Source organism: Petromyzon marinus (genome assembly GCF_048934315.1).
Source record: "Petromyzon marinus isolate PM22_M1 ecotype Great Lakes invasive population chromosome 68 unlocalized genomic scaffold, UKy_Petmar_22M1.pri1.0 chr68_unloc.1, whole genome shotgun sequence".
Taxonomy (NCBI): Eukaryota; Metazoa; Chordata; class Hyperoartia; order Petromyzontiformes; family Petromyzontidae; genus Petromyzon; species Petromyzon marinus.
The window spans coordinates 3502808-3524011 of NW_027422597.1; the positions used below are offsets into that span (position 1 = coordinate 3502808).

A 21204-nucleotide genomic window follows, 5' to 3' on the forward strand; every position below is an offset into this window, starting at 1 on the left:
GAGGGGGGAGACGAAAAATTAATGTATGCTGTCTGAAAGCCACTGTAAGCGTGAACAATCAATTAAGAACTGAAATGGTTAATCAAATCTTTCCAATGATTGCTAAGCCAGAATCCATCTTCTCGGTTGAAATTGTCTCTGTGCTTGTATTTATATTCGTATAAATAAATAAATAATTCCGCCGTTGATTAAATAAATAAATAAGGACCGATACCTGATGACGACCGTTTGTGTTATGGTCGAAACGTCGTAAGAATTTTTATTGTTTTATATATATTTTATTGTTTCCCTTCAACGTGACTTTACCGAAAGAGCTAAGAATATGAATTACTGCAGTCACGAAAGCTTTAAATAAAAGCTCAGACATTGTTGGCGCCTTTTGTGTTTGTCACCATCTCTTTATTTACTCTTTGGTTTTTTCGGTAAAGTCACGCAGAAATAAGAAATAATAAAACCACATAATAGCATACGACGCCTCGACCGCAACGCAAGCAATCACCATCAGGCACAGAATAATATATTATATTGTTTCCAAGTTTTGCTGGGTCTCGTTCGGTTTGGTGTGCTTCTCCATCTCTCTTTGTCTCCCCTGCATGCTGGGGCCTCGGCACGGAGACCCTGTCTCTCAGTGTCCCATGCGTGTGTCTCTCTTTGTGTCTCTGTGTTGACTCCCTCTGCTTGGGTGTCTGTGTGTATGTCTGTGGTTCTGTGTTTCCTCTCTCTTGAATTTGGCTCTTCTGTGCCTGATGGTGATTGCTTGCGTTGTGGTCGAGGCGTCGTATGCTATTATGTGGTTTTATTATTTCTTATTTCTGCGTGACTTTACCGAAAAAACCAAAGAGTAATTCCTGCAGTCACGAAAGCGTCAAATCAAATCTCTTTATTTGTTTATTAATTTGTAGATTTAATTTGCTTGGCATTGGATTTGTATAGGATTTAGTCCTCGTGTTTAATTAATGAACAGCGTTGGGGATGCAGTGAGCACGAATGACGCTGTACATAACTACATTGTTGTTGTTTGTTCGGTATTTTTATTGTAGAATGGACGATACAATCGTCACAATGCCACTGTCATACGCCGACATTTATACTTTCAAAAATCAATATTATTATTGTTGCATCTCTCCCACAATCTATGACACCACCGGTGTATAAACACATCCCAGTTCACCATTGCGAAACACTGCACCCCTACACTACAGTCACACTCCTCTGGCAGGGTGAATACATCCACGTTGGCTTCACACCCACACACAGAGCGGTACTTATTTTATCACCCCCCTATGAAGGTTGTGAGGATTGTTTACGCTCAGCCCCCCTGTTGTGATGGAGAGCCACGCAACCCCTAGACACCGACAGCCACCAGCCAGTCACGGGCGTGTCACTGCGCGTGACGGTGACGAGGGTGGCGACTGCCACTCATATCCATAATCCTCGCTGAGGCACCATCATCACACCCCACTGCCAGCCCAGGATGTAGGGGCTGAGCGAAGGTTTGGTGAAACAAATACAACGGCGCCATGGAGTCAGCGCTGTAAAACGACAGCAGCCCCGCGTCCCAGTCCAGGTGAACCCCGATTATCCGCAGAGGCTCCGACACCGACAGTGAGGTCGCTACACCGCCATGCAGGACTGAGAAGCTGTTGTCAAGTTTCTGTAGACACCAGGACACGTCACTCCCTCCCAGGCCACACTCATCACCACTCCCTCTCCGTGGGATTGTCCCGTACGCGACTCCAACCCGACACTGCCCGGCGCTCCCCACGTCCACCTCCCAGTAATGCTGACCCGACGAGAAGCTCTCAGAGCACAGGGCTTGGTTCCAGACATCAAAGCGGTTTGGGTGATGGGGACGACCCTGGGGGACACCGCTCCACATCACCGCCCTGAGGTCCGAGGAAATCTGGAGGTGGTCGTAGGCTGAGTTTGTGTCCAGAGTCGGCGAGCATCCATCTGTGGTGAGGACAGCGACGACGATCGCACAACGGTCACGGCAACGCGTGCGCATTAGCGGCACGAGCAGTGCACGTGGCGTGTACACACACACACGTGGCGTGTACACACACACGCAGGTGTTCTGTTGTCTGTTGTGTTGCTGTGGTCATACCGCAGTACGTGGTACGTTGATACGTAATACAGTGATCATCACGCGTATGACAAATGCATAGAGTACTAGTATTCGTTAGTATTAGAGTACACATACTAATATTCATTAGTATTAGTGTACATATACTAATATTCGTTAGTGTTTGTGTACACATTAATATTCGTTAGTATTAGTTTAAACATACTAATATTCGCTAGTATCTGTGTACACATACTGATAATCACTCGCAAATAATAATTAGTGAATAATAATTATTTCACAATAATTCATTATAAATAATAACAATAGTATAACACTAATATGACCATGGGTGTGTGTGCAGTGGTAGTGAACAGGGATGCCAGCAACACGATGTTAACGCCACTCTCACAGCGTCTCTCTACAAACAAGATGCCTGTACAATAGCCACCGCAGCCTCGCACACTCACATCCACACACAGACATTTTGTCACTCCGCTGCTGGATGAGCGCCTCCCTGCACCGTGTGCGTCCTGCGGGGGGATTATTTTACCATACTTCACCGCTCTCATCAGTGCGCCTTAAAGTTGGTGGGGATCGTGAACGTAGAAGCGTAGCGGTACAGTACAACAATAGTTAACGCTGCGATGCCCTCTGCTGTCCACCCCATCACAACAGTTAAAAGTTTTTTTTTATTTAATTAAATAAATGTTGTTGCCCAAAGATCTGCCAAGTCCTCTGCTTTTTCCCTCGACCAGCATCGAGTCTTTGTCTGCTTCTTTAAATGTCCACACAGTGACGATATTAGCCACTTAGTTGAGCTGTCATTTGTGATTGCCAGGTCCCTTCTGAAAAAGAGCTACACAGCTCAGTGGGGCCATATCTGTTCAAATAAAATGAGTTCAGTCTATGGGTCTCTATGTATCTCTATAAGTCCCTTTTGTATCTTTATTGTTCTCTATGTGTGACTATGGATCTAGTATCTATATGGGTCTCTCTGTATCTCTGTGTCCCTATGGATCTCTATGGGTCTCCAGGTATCTCTGAGTCTCTATGTATGTGGATGTGTCCATATGTATATTTATGTGTGTCTGGATATCTCTATGTGTCCCTATGTATCTCGATATGTTCCTTGGTATCTTTATTGTCCTATATGTATGACATTGGGTCTGATATCTATATGGCTCTAGTATCTATATGGGTCTCTGTATATTTGGCTGCTGATATAAATGTCCACGTGATGACGTTGATGATGTCAGCCATTTGGTGGAGCTATCATTTGTGACAGCCAGCTCGCTTCTGAACAAGAGCTACATAGCTCAGTGGGGCCATGCACCTGGTTACGTAAAAATACGTTAAATAGGTTAGAGAGCCCCACAGCCTATAGTACCTGCTATGCACGGTGGTCACCCATCCCAGCACTTGCCAAGTTCAACGCTGCTTAGCCAGGAATCGACACCACGTTGTGCAGCACGTCAGCCGCTGCCCCACCGCTCCCCCAGTGTGTACACTAACTCCTAAACATATAAACTAGTTGGTAGGCGAGTGAGTGAGTGCGAATTTAGGTAAATAGATGAGTGAGTGGGTGAGTGGGGGTGTGCGTAGGTGAGTGAGGTAGTAAAAGTGAGTGGGTGTGGGGAGTGGTAATGTAGCGGTAGGCCCACTGCGCTATGTAGCTCTTTTTCAGAAGCGACCTGGCCACACGTACTCTTTTCTCATCGAAGTGGATTTTCACGTGGAAATGCATAGCAGCCAAATACCCTAAATGCACAATTCTAAATGTGGAGGGGAAAAAACTGGAGGTCCCGGAGAAAAATCCACATATACAGGCATCGCGATTGGGATCGAACCCACGACCTTCTGTATACCATACAAGGTACAGTAGTTAACATATACTTAGCCACTGTGGTGTATACAACAGTGCTTGTACTGGAGCGTGTATATTACCATCTGTGTGTATGAGTACACTCGGTCTAGTCACGTGTACTCTTGATGTCATAGCTCTACAGTGCTTAACTCCTCACAGCTATGCTGCAGTGTGGCTCTCTGAGCTTTGGGCATCATTTCTATTTAAAATCGCGGTTTCTGGACGCAAAACGTCGAGCGTGCAGCAACAAGCAGCACAATACAATTTGTTGACTTGGGCGAGGTTCGTGTAGGAGCTTGGGAGCAGAGACGAGGAGGGGGGTCTACCAAGTGGAGTGGAGCGAGGGAAGATGCAGAAAGAAGAGTGAGGTGACCTGCAGTGTGGTGAGTGGGTAGATGAGTGAGTGGGTATGTGAATGAGTGAGGTAATAAGTGTGAGAGAGTGAGGTGGGGCAGTAAGATTGTGAGTGGGTGAGTCAGTGGGTGAGTGAGTGTGTGAAGTAGCGAGAGTGCGTGAGTGTTTAGTCTGGAAAGTATTTTGACCGTGATTGCATCGTTTGTTGTGATTGCACTCTGAGAATCCAAAAGCTGCCTTAGTCCGGCTCTCTGAACCTCTTGTGAGTGAGAGTGATCTCGTGCTGGAGCAGTGGGTGCAGCAGCAGTTGTTGTCGTTCACTCATGTTGCTGTGAACCGAGCGACCTCAGTTTGATTACCGGCTTTGGCTAACAACGGGGCCGAGCGACATCAGAACTGGTCCTTGTCCTACCAATTCGCAAAAACACAGACACAGTGGCCACCGTGGTGAAGTATGGTTAAGCAACCTCCATATTCGACACACTATTGGAGGCCTTCATCCAGCGGTGGTTTGACAAAAGGCTGTAAATGAGGATCTTAGACTGAAACTCTGAGACCCAGTAAATTATTTACATTCCGTTGTTCTTTATAAGTCCGAGTTGTGAAGGCTGCCATCGCGATGATGAAACAGTTGCAGTCTCCATCCTGCACTTCGTTTTATGTTAACGTTCAATCCCAATATGCCCGCAGTGAGCGCCCTTAGTACAAAAAGTTACTTATCATTTGGCTCACGTTCATCTTAATTCTAACCTAGCAGCCACTTTCGTCAACCAACCGTGAACCCACTGCAACCAGGCGTGATGGTCAGCATCTAAATGAGCGTGCCAGGACTGGAACGTGCTTCGTCCATAGCTTACAAAGTCGCCCTTTTCTCTCAAGAAACGTACTATCAAGTTGCTATTGTTGTTTGCAGCTCTTGATGAGTGAGACCCTTCGTGTTGTTGACAATCTTTCACCCAGCACATCGGTACCTGTTCCATGACCTAAATGTACGCAGGTCTTCCTTGCGAAGGGGTCACACTGCATTAATGCACTCAAGCCTGGTTAAAATAAAGAACGCCCTCCAAATAGGTAGGCAATCTGGAGTTTGTAATGGAGTCTAAGGAAGATCGCCGTGGCAGAGGGATGTACCGAGAAAAGGCAGAAGTTTGGTTTGGACGCCGCCCACTGAGATGACTTTTGCGAGGTTAAGACCATGGGAGACGGGGGCTGGGTCATCCTGAGTCTCCTGGGAGACGGAGCTCCTCCTGCACTCACAGCACAGGACACACACAGAGTCTAATGAGGGTCCATGTCTCTCTACACACACAGCATGAGACACAAAAAGGTCTAATGAGGGTTCATGTCTCTCTACATATGGACAACACAGGCAGCCCTCGACTTGCGAACGCCCGTACTTACATACCAGCTTCGATTAAATTAAAAAAAAATAACTTTGACTTAGAGAGCAAACTCGCAGTTGCAAACTGATCCGCAGAACTATTTTGTTCAGAGGAGCGATCCTCCGCCAGATGTAATGAGCCGGCCTCGTGGTAGGAGTGTTTGCGTCTGTACGAACATTGCGTGTGTGTGAAAATTGTGTGTGAAAGTGTGGGGGGTACAGCTGGTGCATCTACAAGTCATCTCAATCAGACAACCCATGGCACCTGGGTCTGTCCCGAGACCTATCAGCGAGCCTTCAATATTTCACGTGGTCTCAAAGTGTACTTCGCCTGGCACAGGCGCCGTGGTGATATCACCGTCACTTAGTGGTGAATGGCGGGTATTAGTATTGGTGTGTGGAGCGGTAGTGTAGCGGTAGTGTAGCGGTGATTGTGCTACAAACGCAGCGACCCGAGTTCGATTCTTGGTATCAGCCAACACCAGTACTTGGTGTGGGGACTAAACATTGCCACCGGGGAGACAAAAGCAGTGGGCAGTGACGCTGGCTACCCACCCCCTCGTGTGCCACAGTGACGGCCATCTTGGGTGCTGCTCGCTGAGAGTACTTTCCCAATACATCCTGTGAAAGCTATACATGGATTGTTGTCGTTGGGGTGTGGGTGTCTTTGTGTGTGTGCATGCGCGCATGCCCGGTGTGTGTGTACAATTGTGGTGACTCATTGGCCCCCTTCCGAAAAACAAGCTAACATCAAAGTAAGTGAACCTAGTACTTTTCCACACTTATGTTACTTTATTTTATATTTTATTATAATATACAGTATTTTTTATTATCGTGTTAGATGAAAATGTACAACATTGCTTTATTATGAGTTTGAAAATGTTTCCGTTTTTGTTGAACCGTAACACATTATATTACACTGACCTTGTCGGCATTTAAATACGGTGCATTATTGTTTTCCGTCTTACGATCCGTTCGACTTACAAAGGCTTACACATATGGGATACTAGCTTTACTACCCGGCTTCACCCGGGACTTGGATTCACCACGCCCGTCCGCCTTTGTCTCCCCAGTGGCGATGTTCACACACCACACCAGTTACTCATTTGAGGTTGAGTCGACCTAGGGGAGGCCCAGGACCGGTGGGCGTGAGAAGAAATCGAACTCGGATCGCCGGGTTCGTAACGCAGCGCGCTAACCACTACACTGCAAGGCGTTACGCTTCCACATGCGCGGGTCACATGACAGATTTTACGTCACAGCTCACTTGCCGTGCAAAAAAGTACATGAGCTCCCCCCCCCCAAAAAAAAAGTGTATTTTTATAATTTTTCCATGGTGTACAGTCTGAAAAGTACCCACATGGCAAATTTCAAGTTTGTTGCATGTCGGGAAGTACGCTAAACATTTTGAACAGACACACATAATCACAAATTTGCCTTTTATAGATGTAGTGGAGTAGATAATGCGCATTGGAATTGGCCATGTACAGTACATACAGACAGACAAGGAGAACTGGTCAAACGAGGTCGAACAGGTGGTCGAGTCGCAAGTGCCGTAAACAAACCCAAGTAATTAAGGGAGTCGTGGCACGAGGGCTGTGATTGGTCGAGAGGCTGTTAGCGTTAAGTGGTGGCGTCAGAATGTCTGATGAGGGGGACAGGTGCGGGCTGGCGGGAAACGGCCAGCGAGCCACGTGGCAATTAATTAAGGCTAATGCGAGAAGGGATAAAACGCGAGGTGGTTTGAACGGAGGAGAGTTGCTGTTGGAGAGTTGCTGTTGGAGAGTTGCTGCTGGGAAGTTGTTGCTGGGCAGTTGTTGGCGAGAGGTGAAGAGATACGGAGAAGACAGCTGGAAATGTTAGGGAAGAATAGATAGAGAGCCGGACCCCAAAGACAATAAATAGCGATAGGGAGAGTCAGCGTTAGCGGAGATAGATAGAGACACTGTGTGTGAATAGATGGAAGTCACTGCATGTGAAGAGATAGCGGGGATACTGTGTGTGAGGAGATGGACGACGGACCACTGTGTGTGGAAGAGATAGAAGACGAACCACTGTGTGTGGAAGAGATGAAAGATGAACCACTGTGTGTGGAAGAGATAGAAGACAAACCACTCTGTGTGGAAGGGTAGACACTGTGTGTGAAGAGATAGGCGAAGAAACACTGTGTGTGGAAGGGGATGCACGGACGATGCTGAAGTAAATCGGAGTGTCCGAGTTGGCGGAGCACGGAGAGAATTACTGTGTGTACGGAACGATGGAATAAAAGTGACGGCGGAAAAAGAGACGGTTGTCATCCGAGTGAATTCACGGCACTCCATTTGGTGTCAGAAAAAGTACGGAACACGCCACGATGTCAAGGAAAGCTGCAAAGAAAAGAAATGTGCCAGTGGACTCGGGCGGCGACAGCGACAACGACGATTTGCAGCCCGGCCAGATGGCCGGCAGTACTCCGGACGGTGACAGTGGTTCGGGTGGTGCTGAAGGCCCGGGATCGCCGGAGGATTGGCGAATCCTCATGACCCAGTGGGAGGCCAGAATGGAGAAGTTGTTGGAGGAATTCCAGAACTTCTTGACGAAGAACCGCATTCAACTGCCCGTACCGGGTCCACCACTGGAGGTTGCCGCTCAGCCGGAGTGGTTGGAAGAAGATGACGACGAAGACGACCAGTCGGAGGGACCACCACGACGGCTACGCATACAACGATTTGAGGCCAAGGTGGGAGATTGGACAGCATTCATACGAAGATTCCGTGCGGCTTACGAGTCCCTGAAGTGGACGGAGAGTGCCGCGTTACGAGCACTGCCGACGGCATTGGATGATGACTCCTTGGCAACTTTTAACGGACTCCCTGCCACTGTCAGAAATACATTGGACGGTGCTATTGCGGCAATGAGGAAGGTCTACGAGCCGCAGTCGGTCGCCAAACGTCGATTTCAACAGAGGAAACTGGAGGCCACGGAGTCCTCCCTGGCATTTTGCAGCGCCTTGCTGGCCCTCGCCCAGGTTGTGTACCCGGTAATGGACGAGGAGGGCTGGGACTCCCTGCTGCAAGAGAAGATGTTACAGCTGGCAAAGGAACTGAAAGTCGTCTTGTCGCTCCCAGACAAGGATGATGACGACGACGTGTCATCGTTGCTGATCGCCAGGAACATACACGTCAACCTTGATATACGAGGCGAACTAGCGGCGGCGGTAGCGCAGCCATCGCTGACGAACCCTGCCGGGGCTGCGAGCACGGTGGCGGTGGTGGTGGACGAGGCGCCGCCGATGGCAGCGGCGGCCGGAGTGTCGACTGGAGACCGACGACGTCGTCCCGGGGCATATGGAGACGGCGTGCATCGGACATGCTACGAGTGCGGGCGGAGGGGTCATCTTGCCCGCGACTGCTGGAGACGAAGAGGTGGTCCTCCGTGGACGCCGAACAACTACGGCGGGCGGTTCCCCCAAGACCAAGGATCCCGGGTGAGTCGAGATGCATTCAATACACGGCCGCCCTATCCACATCACTCATCTGCGTCATCTCAACCGTATTCATCGGGTTCGGATAGTACGCATAGCCGGGATATGTGGGGCGCGTTGGTACATCGTGTGTCGGGGGCCGCGCCGGGATCGTCGGATGTGATTGCATGTATTCAAGGTGTTATGGTACGGGTTATTGTGGATACCGGGGCGTCGGCAACTCTCATTTCGTTGCAAACTTTTCGGTTGCTGCCGACGTCGCCTGGATCGTTAGCGCCAGTGGAAGGGCCACGTGTAGCGGCAAACGGGGGTAGTTTGGGCATTATGGGCTGCGTGGTTGCGACAATTCTAATTGGGGAAGTTATTGTGACAGGAAGTGTTTTGGTTTCAACGGCCTTGGCGGTACCGTGTTTGTTGGGCACGGATTTTTTGCAAAAGATGCCAATTAAGATTTCAGTGGAAAAAGGTTGTTTGGAATTACCGTCGGGGAAATGTATGAAATTTTTGGGGACGCCTTCGAAATTTGCGGTGGCGAACCCTGTGGTGCAGGCCGTGGTGAGCCGCACCGTGCGCGTCCCGCCTGCATCGCAAATATTGGTACCACTACGGTTAAAGAAGGAATTGCCTTGGGATGAGCTACAGGAGGGAGTGCTGTTGACACCCTCAAATGCTGTGTGGAGAATGCCCACCGTGGTAGGAGCTTTGTCTATAATACCAACTTATTGTGATCCCTTCATTCAAATTGTAAACGCAGGGCACAAAGAGGTTGTTATTCAAGGGGGCACTACGTTGGCGCACGCAACGGGTGCGCCAGGTCCAGAAACAAAAACATGTTTTGCTACGGGGCAGGATGAAATGTTGTCAAGGGAGGAGGACGATCCGGAATGGTTAAGGGATCTTTACGAACAAAACCCAGAGTTATCGCCTGTGCAACGGTCGAGATTGCATGCATTGCTAGTGGAATTTAAGGATGTGTTCAGTTCATAGAAATACGACGTGGGTCGAACGACGTTGTTGCAGCATCGTATTGACACGGGGAACGCACCCCCGATCAGGTTAAATTCGCATCGTGTAAGTCCTCTTGAGAAAGAATGTATTCGGCGATCTGTTGACGAAATGCTAGAGCAGGATATTATCGCCCCATCGTCCAGCCCGTGGGGAGCCCCTATTGTCCTCGTTAAAAAACGTGACGGAACCATGCGATTTTGTGTTGACTATCGGAAATTAAATAAAGTTTCGGTGGCGGAAGCATACCCGCTTCCACGAATTGATGATTCGCTGGACGCCCTGTCCGGCGCCAGAATCTTTTCGACCCTCGATTTGTTGTCGGGCTTTTGGCAATTGCCCCTGGATAAAGAGGCAAGACCTAAAACGGCATTTTGGACACCACAAGGATTGTATCAATTTAATGTGCTCCCGATGGGACTCCACTCAGCGCCGGTGACCTTCCAGCGATTAATGGAACTCGTGTTGTCGGGCCTGCAATGGGAGTCATGCTTGATATATTTAGATGATGTGATTGTTTTCAGTAGGAATATCGACGAACATTTGCAACGGCTGCGAGCCGTTTTTGTCAGAGTGCGGCGCACTGGATTGAAATTTAAACCACAGAAGTGCCAATTGTTGAGAACATCGGTGAAGTATTTTGGGGCACGTCGTTAGTGCGTCAGGAGTGGCCACTGAACCGGAAAAGACGAGTTGTGTGCGTGCATGGCCAGTGCCGAAAACAGCAGGGGAAGTGCGTAGCTTTGTGGGCTTTGCGTCGTATTATCGGCGGTTCAATAAGGATTTTGCCACGATTGCTCGACCATTGCATACGCTGACCGGGAAAGGTGTAAAGTTTAAATGGGGGATTGCTGAACAGAAATCGTTTGAAGCGTTGCGGGCCGCACTGGCGGACGCACCGCCGTTGGGATACCCGGATTTTACAAAGCAGTTTATACTTGACACGGATGCCTGTGATACGGGCATAGGTGCGGTTTTGTCACAAATGGTTGATGGTGTCGAGAGAGTGGTGGCATATGGCAGCCGGGTGTTATCGCCGGCGGAGCAAAAATACTGTGTGACGCGTAGGGAATTATTGGCGATTGTCCAATTTGTGCACCAGTACCGACCGTATTTATACGGCAGGGAATTTTTGATCCGCACTGATCACGCGGCGCTACAGTACTCGCTGCGTGTGGATCAGCCATCGGGGCAAATGGCTCGCTGGATTGAGACCCTCCAGGAGTATTCTTTCACGATACAGCATAGGAAAGGGACGCACCATGTAAACGTGGATGCTTTGTCGAGGTTGCCGCGACCGGCTGAGACGTGTCGGTGCAAAGAGGGCTCGCTGCGTTGCGGCCCGCCGCTGCAGGAGGTTCCGCAAACGGTCGCTGCAGCGGGTTCGGGGGTGCCAGGGATAGTCCCTGGAGCAGAAATTGGACTGTTGGGGTTGTCATTGAAGCAGTGGAAGCAACTGCAGGTGGAAGATTCCTCACTGACCAGAATGAGGCTGCGTGCCACTCGTTCAAGGGGATCGGAGGATCGCCCATTTTTGATGTTAACGGAAGGGTTGCTTGTTCGCTGGGATGTGGAAGCAAAATTTTTTTGTATTATTGTCCCGACGGTGTTGCGGGGGAAACTTATTAACGAGGTACATGAGAAATTGCTGCATCTGGGGGAGAAGAAGACCGCGTTGACGGTGGGGAGTGAATTTTACTGGCCGGGAATGTTTAACGATGTGAAACAGCATGTAAAAGCGTGCCAGGAATGTGCACGGAGGAAAGCGCCGGCACGGCCATATCATGTCCCTTTGCAATCGATTCAAGTTTCGAGAGTGAACGAAATTGTTGCGCTGGATATTTTGGGTCCGTTTCCCGTCACCCCCCAAGGGCACAGATATTTGCTCGTCGGGGTGGAATACTTAACTCGTTGGCCGATGGCATGGCCGCTAGTAGACCAGTCAGTGACGTCGATCGCTGAGGCTTTCTTGAATGGATACGTACTAGATAAGGGGGCCCCGGAACATTTGCTTACTGACCAAGGCAGAAATTTTTCATCGAAATTAATTAAGGACGTGTGTGACTCGCTGGGGACCAAAAAGATTCGGACGTCCCCGTACCACCCGCAGACTGATGGGATGGTCGAGTGGCTGCATAGGACGCTGACGTCCATGCTTTGTCACCAAGTAAACACCGTTCAAGATGATTGGGATCTGCATGTTGCAGCGACGCTGGCCGCGTATAGATTGGCCCCGCATGCCTCAACGGGGTACTCGCCATTTTTTCTGATGTATGGACGGGAACCGGAAGCGCCGGCTATTGTGAAATGGGGAATTCGAAAACGGGAGAAATCTACGATGGTGCCTGCTCCGATGCAGGTGGCTTTGGACCGTCTAAGGGAAGCCCGAGAGGCTGCATTGCAAAATACGGCACGACGACAAGCCGCTAACGAAAGATTGCTCGGCAGGCAGCGGCCGCGAGAGCCGTGGAGTGTTGGAGATAAAGCCTGGTTGCACTGCCCCATGGTGCCGGTGGGAACGTCCCCGAAATTTCACCGTCCCTGGCAGGGGCCCGTTGATATTGTGGAGGTTTTACGGGATCAGAGTGTGCGAATGGTTTGTTCACCCGTCGCGTTTGAAGAAAGTTGTGTTACCATATGATGCGTCATTCCCCATCCGAGAGCGGCCTGTATTGGATGTGTCTGACGAACCTGTGGGGAGGTCACAAGTGCACGTGTCCCAGAGATCTGCCCCCCGTGTGCCTGCAGGATCGCCCTTTTTGGCCAGGGTTACCGACCGGACGCCGATTGAACAGCCACAGATCCGGACCAATGGCCGTCCCGACCGTGAACGACGGACAGCCCCGCCAGCAGAGTGTCGCGGGGACAGGGATGGGCGCAGGGTTCATTGGCAAGACGAGCAAGGGCCTCCCTTACCGAAGAGATTCTCATGCAGGGGAGATGGACCGGCAGCGGGAACCCGTTCCAGGAGGAAAACAATACATTGACTTTGGGAGTTGGGAATTCTGTATAAAGGTGTTGTGTGCGCGTCGTTGCGTGATTGTACAAAATGGTTGTATATTGCAAGTGCGTTATGTATATATGTTGTCATCGTTCCGTTTGCTTCACTCCACTACTCCAATTCGAGTATATCGTAGCCGGGGATGGCTAGGTTCTTTCATCACGGGTGGGGGGGGGGGGTGATGTAGTGGAGTAGATAATGCGCATAGGAATTGGCCATGTACAGTACATACAGACAGACAAGGAGAACGGGTCACACGAGGTCGAACAGGTGGTCGAGTCGCAAGTGCCGTAAACAAACCCAAGTAATTAAGGGAGTCGTGGCGCGAGGGCTGTGATTGGTCGAGAGGCTGTTAGCGTTAAGTGGTGGCGTCGGAATGTTTGATGAGGGGGACAGGTGCGGGCTGGCGGGAAACGGCCAGCGAGCCACGTGGCAATTAATTAAGGCTAATGCGAGAGGGGATAAAACGTGAGGTGGTTTGAACGGAGGAGAGTTGCTGTTGGAGAGTTGCTGTTGGAGAGTTGCTGTTGGAGAGTTGCTGTTGGAGAGTTGCTGCTGGGAAGTTGTTGCTGGGCAGTTGTTGGCGAGAGGTGAAGAGATACGGAGAAGACAGCTGGAAATGTTAGGGAAGAATAGATAGAGAGCCAGACCCCAAAGACAGTAAATAGCGATAGGGAGAGTCAGCGTTAGCGGAGATAGATAGAGTCACTGTGTGTGAATAGATGGAAGTCACTACGTGTGAAGAGATAGCGGCAATACTGTGTGTGAGGAGATAGACGACGAACCACTGTGTGTGGAAGAGATAGAAGACGAACCACTGTGTGTGGAAGAGATAGAAGACGAACCACTGTGTGTGGAAGAGATAGAAGACGAACCACTGTGTGTGGAAGGGTAGACACTGTGTGTGAAGAGATAGGCGAAGAAACACTGTGTGTGGAAGGGGATGCACGGACGATGCTGAAGTAAATCGGAGTGTCCGAGTTGGCGGAGCACGGAGATAATTACTGTGTGTACGGAACGATGGAATAAAAGTGACGGCGGAAAAAGAGACGGTTGTCGTCCAAGTGAATTCACGGCACTACATATATATGGAGATAACTTATTAGGAACCACATCATGACCGTTTTCTGTTTTGTCCACCAGGTGGCAGACAGAGCTCGAGTTTGAGTCTGGGTTGGTACTGACCTGAGACTCTCAAGCAGGGGATCCTGAAAAACACAAACCCGCATTTCACATTGACATCCTAAACAGATGCCCCACCTCCACACAGTCGCGTGCTGTTTACAGTGGAGCGCGGCATCAGGAAATTAACAAATACCTGCACACTGATAATGGTAAAAAAACAGGGTTCGTTAAACTGGACACGGACGGACGTCTAAACATACCAAAACCGCTCTTTACAGGCCTAGTCTAGCACCTACACGAGTGGTTTAAAAACGTCAACAACTCGTGTTTTTGAGCTCTGAATGAACCAAAGAAAACTGTTTTTAATTTACCAGGTAAGACCACCAGTTACTCGCTTGTCGCTCTTTTTCAGAAATGACATGGCCACAAATTGCAGCTCAACGAATTGGCTTATCACGTGGACATTTTTAGGAGCAGCCAAATTCTTTAAACGCGTGATATTGATTCTATATACAGTGAGGGGAAAAAAAGTATTTGATCCCCTGCTGATTTTGTACGTTTGCCCACTGACAAAGAAATGATCAGTCTATAATTTTAATGGTAGGTTTTTATTAACGATGAGAGACAGAATAACAACCACAAAATTCAGAAAAACGTATGTCAAAAATGTTATAAAATGATTTGCATTTTAATGAGGGAAATAAGTATTTGACCCCCTCTCAATCAGAAAGTTTTCTGGCTCCCAGGTGTCTGTTATACAGGTAACGAGCTGAGATTAGGAGCACACACTTAAAGGGAGTGCTCCTAATCTCAGCTTGTTACCTATATAAAAGACACCTGTCCACAAAAACAATCAATCAATCAGATTCTAAACTCTCCACCATGGCCAAGACCAAAGAGCTCTCCAAGGATATCAGGGACAAGATTGTAGACCTACACAAGGCTGGAATGGGCTACAAGACTATTGCCAAGCAGCTTGGTGAGAAGGTGACAACAGTAGTTGCGATTATTCGCAAATGTAAGAAACACAAAATAACTGTCAATCTCCCTCGCCTTGGGGCTCCATGCAAGATCTCACCTCGTGGAGTTGCAATGATCATGAGAACGGTGATGAATCAGCCCAAAACTACACGCGAGGATCTTGTCAATGATCTCAAGGCAGCTGGGACTATAGTCACCAAGAAAACAATTTGTAACACACTACGCTGTGAAGGACTGAAATCATGCAGCGCCCGCAAGGTCCCCCTGCTCAAGAAAGCACATATACATGCCCGTCTGACGTTTGCCAATGAACATCTGAATGATTCACAGGACAACTGGGTGAAAGTGTTGTGGTCATATGAGACCAAAATGGAGCTCTTTGGCATCAACTCAACTCGCCGTATTTGGAGGAGGAGGAATGCTGCCTATGACCCCAAGAACACCATCCCCACCGTCAAACATGGAGGTGGTAACATTATGCTTTGGGGGTGTTTTTCTGCTAAGCGGACAGGACAACTTCACCGCATCAAAGGGACGATGGACGGGGCCATGTACTGTAAAAATCTTGGGTGAGAACATCCTTTCCTCAGCCAGGGCATTGAAAATGGATAGGTATTCCATCATGACAATGACCTAAAACACACGGCCAAAGCAACAAAGGAGTGGCTCAAGAAGAAGCACATTAAGGTCCTGGAGTGGCCTAGCCAGTCTCCAGACCTTAATCCCATAGAATATCTGTGGAGGGAGCTGAAGGTTCGAGTTGCCAAACGTCAGCCTCGAAACCTTAATGACTTGGAGAAGATCTGCAAAGAGGAGTGTAACAAATCCCTCCTGAGATGTGTGCAATTCTGGTGGCCAACTACAAGAAACGTCTGACCTCTGTGATTGCCAACAAGGGTTTTGCCACCAAGTACTGAGTCATGTTTTGCAGAGGGGTCAAATACTTATTTCTCTCATTAAAACGCAAATTAATTTATAACATTTTTGACATGCGTTTTTTCTGGATTTTGTTGTTGTTATTCTGTTTCTCACTGTTCAAATATTATAGACTGATCATTTATTTGTCAGTCGGCAAAGTACAAAATCAGCAGGGGATCAGATACATTTTTCCCTCATTGTATGGAGCAAAAAAAACTGGAGGACACAGAGAAAAATCTACGTGACCACGGGGGGGGGGGGGGGAGAGAGAGACACGCAAACTCTAAATTTACAGCAGGCATCATCAAGATCGGGGTCGAACCCACGATCTCCTGGACACCACGGCGAGTGAATTGAGGTGGTGCCACCTGCAGGAAGGAGAGTGGGTCCTGCACGGTGAGTGCGGCGAGCAGCTGGTTGATCTCCTGCTCCAGGCCGCGTGCTCTGCTCTCGTAGCGAGCGATGTCCGCCTGGATGCGGGACAGCACGGAGCGGCCCTCCTCGTCCACGCGCTCCAGCGCCTCCCTCTCCTCCTCTCTCAGCTGCTCCCTCCGGCGGTCAAACTCTCGGCTGATCCGCGCCTTGGTCCCACGCAGAGACTCCTACGCAGAGATACAATGGTGTGCTATTGAAACGCAACACAATACAGTGCGATGTGACTTCATAAAGGAATTCGACATGGCCACGTCTCATTACTCCGTACAAAAAGGCAGGTGACTTAATTTTTGAGAACGTCGAGTAATGAAATGCATGAAAGGAGGAGATTTAGTGAGGGTATTCATGGGCACTCATGCCAAATGCTAAGTACCCGTATAGTTTGCGTGTTTGTCTGTACCTGCATGTGTCTGTGTGTCTCTCTCTACCTGCACGTGTCTGTGTGTCTCTCTGTACCTGCATGTGTCTGTGTGTCTCTCTGTATCTGCACGTGTCTGTGTGTCTCTCTGTACCTGCACGTGTTTGAAGGTACCCTTGAGCTGCTGTGTCCTTGATTCTGCCGTAGTCTTCTTCTCCTCTCTCTCCATCTTCTCGAGTCTCAATGCCTCCTATACACGAGGTAGACAAATTCGCCATGTTTGGTACTCCCATCATTATCATCATCATTTACCCGGAGCCTTGCAGGCAGATTTTGTGGATCGCCCAGCGATAATCATCACCGTTTGCATCTTCCAACCTCCCAGGTTGTGAGGTGGTCTTCAGGAGGCAGCACAACAGTCGTATCTGAGGTAGGTGGCTGGATTACAGCGCAGTGTATTAAGGAGTCCAAACTCCCACACTCGTGTTTTCTCCAGTTTTTCCCAACAATGGAATCTCACGGAACCGATCACCATGACCCCCCAAGATACCTACAGCACACATTGTGCATGACAGTGCGGGAAACACCAAAACTTAAATCCGAAATATTACAGGAAACCAAGCTGAGTGCCAGAGCAGTATTAGGGTACAGACAGCTCTGGTGCTAATATTGCTGCTGCTCGGGTATGTTTGGGACAAGTGAACTCAGGGGAAGGCGAGACATGTGACCAGATTCGCAGCATGCTAACAACTACACCACTACTCCCCAAATCAGTAACAACCGCACACTCATATCACAGTTTAAAAATTTCTATAAATGCAGCGTATGTGATAATAGTAATTTTAAGAATATTGCTACAAGTAAATCTGTGCAGATTAAGTTTAACAAGTAGGCTTTGGCGACCAATACTATTCATAAAGTGTTAGGTCGTGTAAATATAAATGTGTCGTTAAACCCGCCATCACACGACTCAGTCAATTAGTAAGGTTCGTTACGAAAACACAACGTGCCAATTAGTGACTAGTTCAGCACACCGGTGTGTTGGAAAGTAAACCCACAACATTTACAATTCGAGTACCATGACGTTTTGCTTCATTACTAATTACAACCAGCATCATCACGCGACAGCCAGAATTGAATATGCAGAATAACATTGTCAGTAGCAGCAAACACAATAATGTCAATATTAACACTATCATATTAACACTTTAATGATATAAAGAATATTACCAGCAGCAAAAACGACAACAGAAACAACAAACACATTCATAGTCATGATGGTGATGATTGACTTGAATATCCTTTATTGTGATGTTTGACTTAAGCTGTCCCCCATTTGATTGCCTCTGGCAGGGCCAGACACTGGCAGGATTAAGCACTGTGAACGTGGGACTCTGCCCACGCCAAGTTCGCCCAGTCTGCTGCGTGTGTGCATTTAGTCCCACACTCTGTTGCCCCATTTCACCTGCTAATAAAAGCGTGACAGGCTAAATGTTCTGGTGGTTGGCCAAGCTTCACCGTGGTAGCGCTCAACCACAATCCACTGTTTTGTTGTGGAATGCCAATACACGGCGTCTATGTTAGATGCAGGGTGGAATTTTAGGTACCAAACATTGCAACAGAATCAAATCTAAATCTGGCCTATGGACAATCAAACCGTGCCTGGCGGCCTGTCTCTACCACTGGGATGGCTTCTGATTTGCCTCTTTTAAGTTCACGGTCAGTGCACTTTTGAACCTTCTCACGTTTGAAGAATCTCGCGTTAGTCTACATTTCTCTCCACTCATCATTGCTACTCACAAGTACGAATCTTATAATGCCAAGTATATTTTACAACTTTGCCAGCCATATCACAAACAGCTTTATCTTGTAACTAAACCATGGAACACCCTGCTTTGCTATCAATTCAAATCAACATTGGCATCTTACGTGTCTCTGCTGTTTAACGTGTGCCAGTTTGACAATCCGTCAGTTTAACATGTAGGCTTTCGCGACCAATATTATTCATAATAAAGGTTTTTTTAGGGTTAGATCGCGTTTATTTATAAATGTGTCGTAACCCTCCACCACCCGACACGGCCAATCAGCAAAAAAAAGTGTCACGTTGACAAAAAGACAAATAATTCACTACTTTAGCCCACCAGTGTGTTGAAGAGTGAATCCACATTTACAGTTTGAGTACGACGTTTCGCTGGTAAATACATCCAGCATCATCGGGCAATTCGCCAGAATGGTAAAGCCCTCGCTTGCTCTATATAAAACCGGGAGCAAGCGAGGGCTTTACCATTCTGGCGAATTGCCCGATGATGCTGGATGTATTTACCAGCGAAACGTCGTACTCAAACTGTAAATGTGGATTCACTCTTCAACACACTGGTGGGCTAAAGTAGTGAATTATTTGTCTTTTTGTCAACGTGACACTTTTTTTTTGCTGATTGGCCGTGTCGGGTGGTGGAGGGTTACGACACATTTATAAATTGACAATCCGTGTTGCCCAAAATTATTTGATTGACCGTCACAATGCTGACACGATAGGAGTTACCTAATAATATGCAAATCTAAGTGATAAAATACAGACTCTCTATCTGAACAAGACACGCAGAATGCTGCAGTCACACTGAGGAATTTTGGATTATAGCATCGATTTATATCTCACCTGTTTTGTCCGTTGTGCATTTTCCAATGGAATGACCTCATGCTCTCTATGTTCCCCAGCGATGGTACAGACTGTGCAGACCAGGCTGTCATCCTGTTCACAGTACAGAATGAGCTCCTGTCTGTGCTGCTGGCAGCGTCGCTCCTCCAGGTTCGCGATGGGAGCCACCAGGAGGTGTTCTCTTAACCTGGGATTCTCCAAGTGAGGCCTTGCGTGCGTTGCACAGTAAGACATCTCACATCTCAGGCAGGTCTTCACTGCAGGAATCTGGTCACCACTGCAGATGTCACACACAATGGCCTCGGCCATCCCGACTCCAACTCTGAGCTGCTCCGCCAGGTTGGCGAGGACTACGTTCCTCCTCAGCTGGGGTCGCACAGGGAAGGTCGCTTGGCACTGCGGGCAGCTGAAGCTGCTCGCCGTCTCCCAGGCGGCCTCCAGGCACCGGAGGCAGAACGAGTGTCCACAGCTCAGTGTGGAGGGGCAGACGAACGTGTCCAGGCATATGGAGCAGCACAGCTCACTATCCACACTCTTACTGGGAGTCGCGCTCGCCATGACCCATGGCTTCACTGGGATCGCTCACTTTGTGGCTCAGAGAGAAGCTGGACCAGGACCTCTCTCTTATAACAACGGTGGAGAAGGAAGTAAACTGCTAAAAAATATTTTAATTGTCATTGACATCTGGAGACACTCCCTAGAATCTGAACTGTGCCCCTAGGTGCGCAAACAGCAGCCTCTAGGTGACCATGGCTACTGTACGCACGTCCCAAGATTATACAGTTTTCTTGTCAATATAAATCAGAGGAACTCAGCTGCGATAGCTTTATTGTGAGATTAGTAAAGAGAGATAAACTCATTGTTCCACAGCTTAGGGAGTGGTGTCTGTAACGTTAGCGCTGAACTACAAAACCATCAGAGACCCGAGTTCGATTCTCACTCACGTCCATCACCACCACAATTGGTAACGATTATCTGAATCTGTCCTTGGCCTCATCCCTTAGGTCAACTGAGCCTCAAATTTGTACTTTGTGCGGTGTGTCGTAAACATCTCCACCCTCGAACACATAGGCGGCCGGGCATGGTGCTGGCCACCAAACCCATCGTGAGCCGTTCCAGCCTTCATAGGTGCTTGATGAGGCTATTTCGATGATCTTCTTTGGTTCTTTCGGTAAAGTCACGTAGAATGAGAATAAAATAATAAATTGATAAAATAAAATAACACAATAAAATTCTCACGACGTTTCGGCCACAACACAAGCAACCTTCATCAGGTGAAGGGACGAGACTGTCTGGAGGACAGCGCTGGAGCGAACAAAGCCACGCTCAGATCACGACCTTTAAGCTGTATGAGAAGAGTAACTGGGTATACACTACACTATATAATGAATACTATATAGTAAACCAATAAAAAATATGTATAAATTACCTCAATGTTATCAATAAACTCTATATATTCTCCAATCAGCTAAGCTACCAACAATAAGTCGTTATATATCACAATGCTATATGGCGAAAAAATGGGTGGATTCTTACCCTCAACTTTAGCACCATGGATAGCTACGAGCCCCGTTCAGACGGACGAGTTCATCCAT

At 48.3% G+C, this 21204-nt stretch overlaps 2 protein-coding genes across 2 annotated transcripts in view; both read right to left on the reverse strand.

The window, feature by feature from the left end:
- The window catches only part of LOC116957957 (E3 ubiquitin/ISG15 ligase TRIM25-like), a 509595-nt gene that overhangs the window by 264791 nt on the left and 223600 nt on the right, over positions 1 to 21204 (reverse strand). The window lies entirely within an intron of this gene.
- On the reverse strand, positions 460 to 20689 carry LOC116957955 (E3 ubiquitin-protein ligase TRIM11-like). Its single transcript, XM_076058145.1, has 6 exons — positions 19610 to 20689; positions 17108 to 17203; positions 16529 to 16762; positions 14322 to 14344; positions 5418 to 5533; positions 460 to 1953 (listed from the first exon to the last, which is right to left on the reverse strand). Exons 1-6 carry the CDS (start codon positions 20165 to 20167, stop codon positions 1382 to 1384), a joined length of 1599 nt encoding a protein of 532 aa, XP_075914260.1. The 5' UTR covers positions 20168 to 20689; the 3' UTR covers positions 460 to 1381.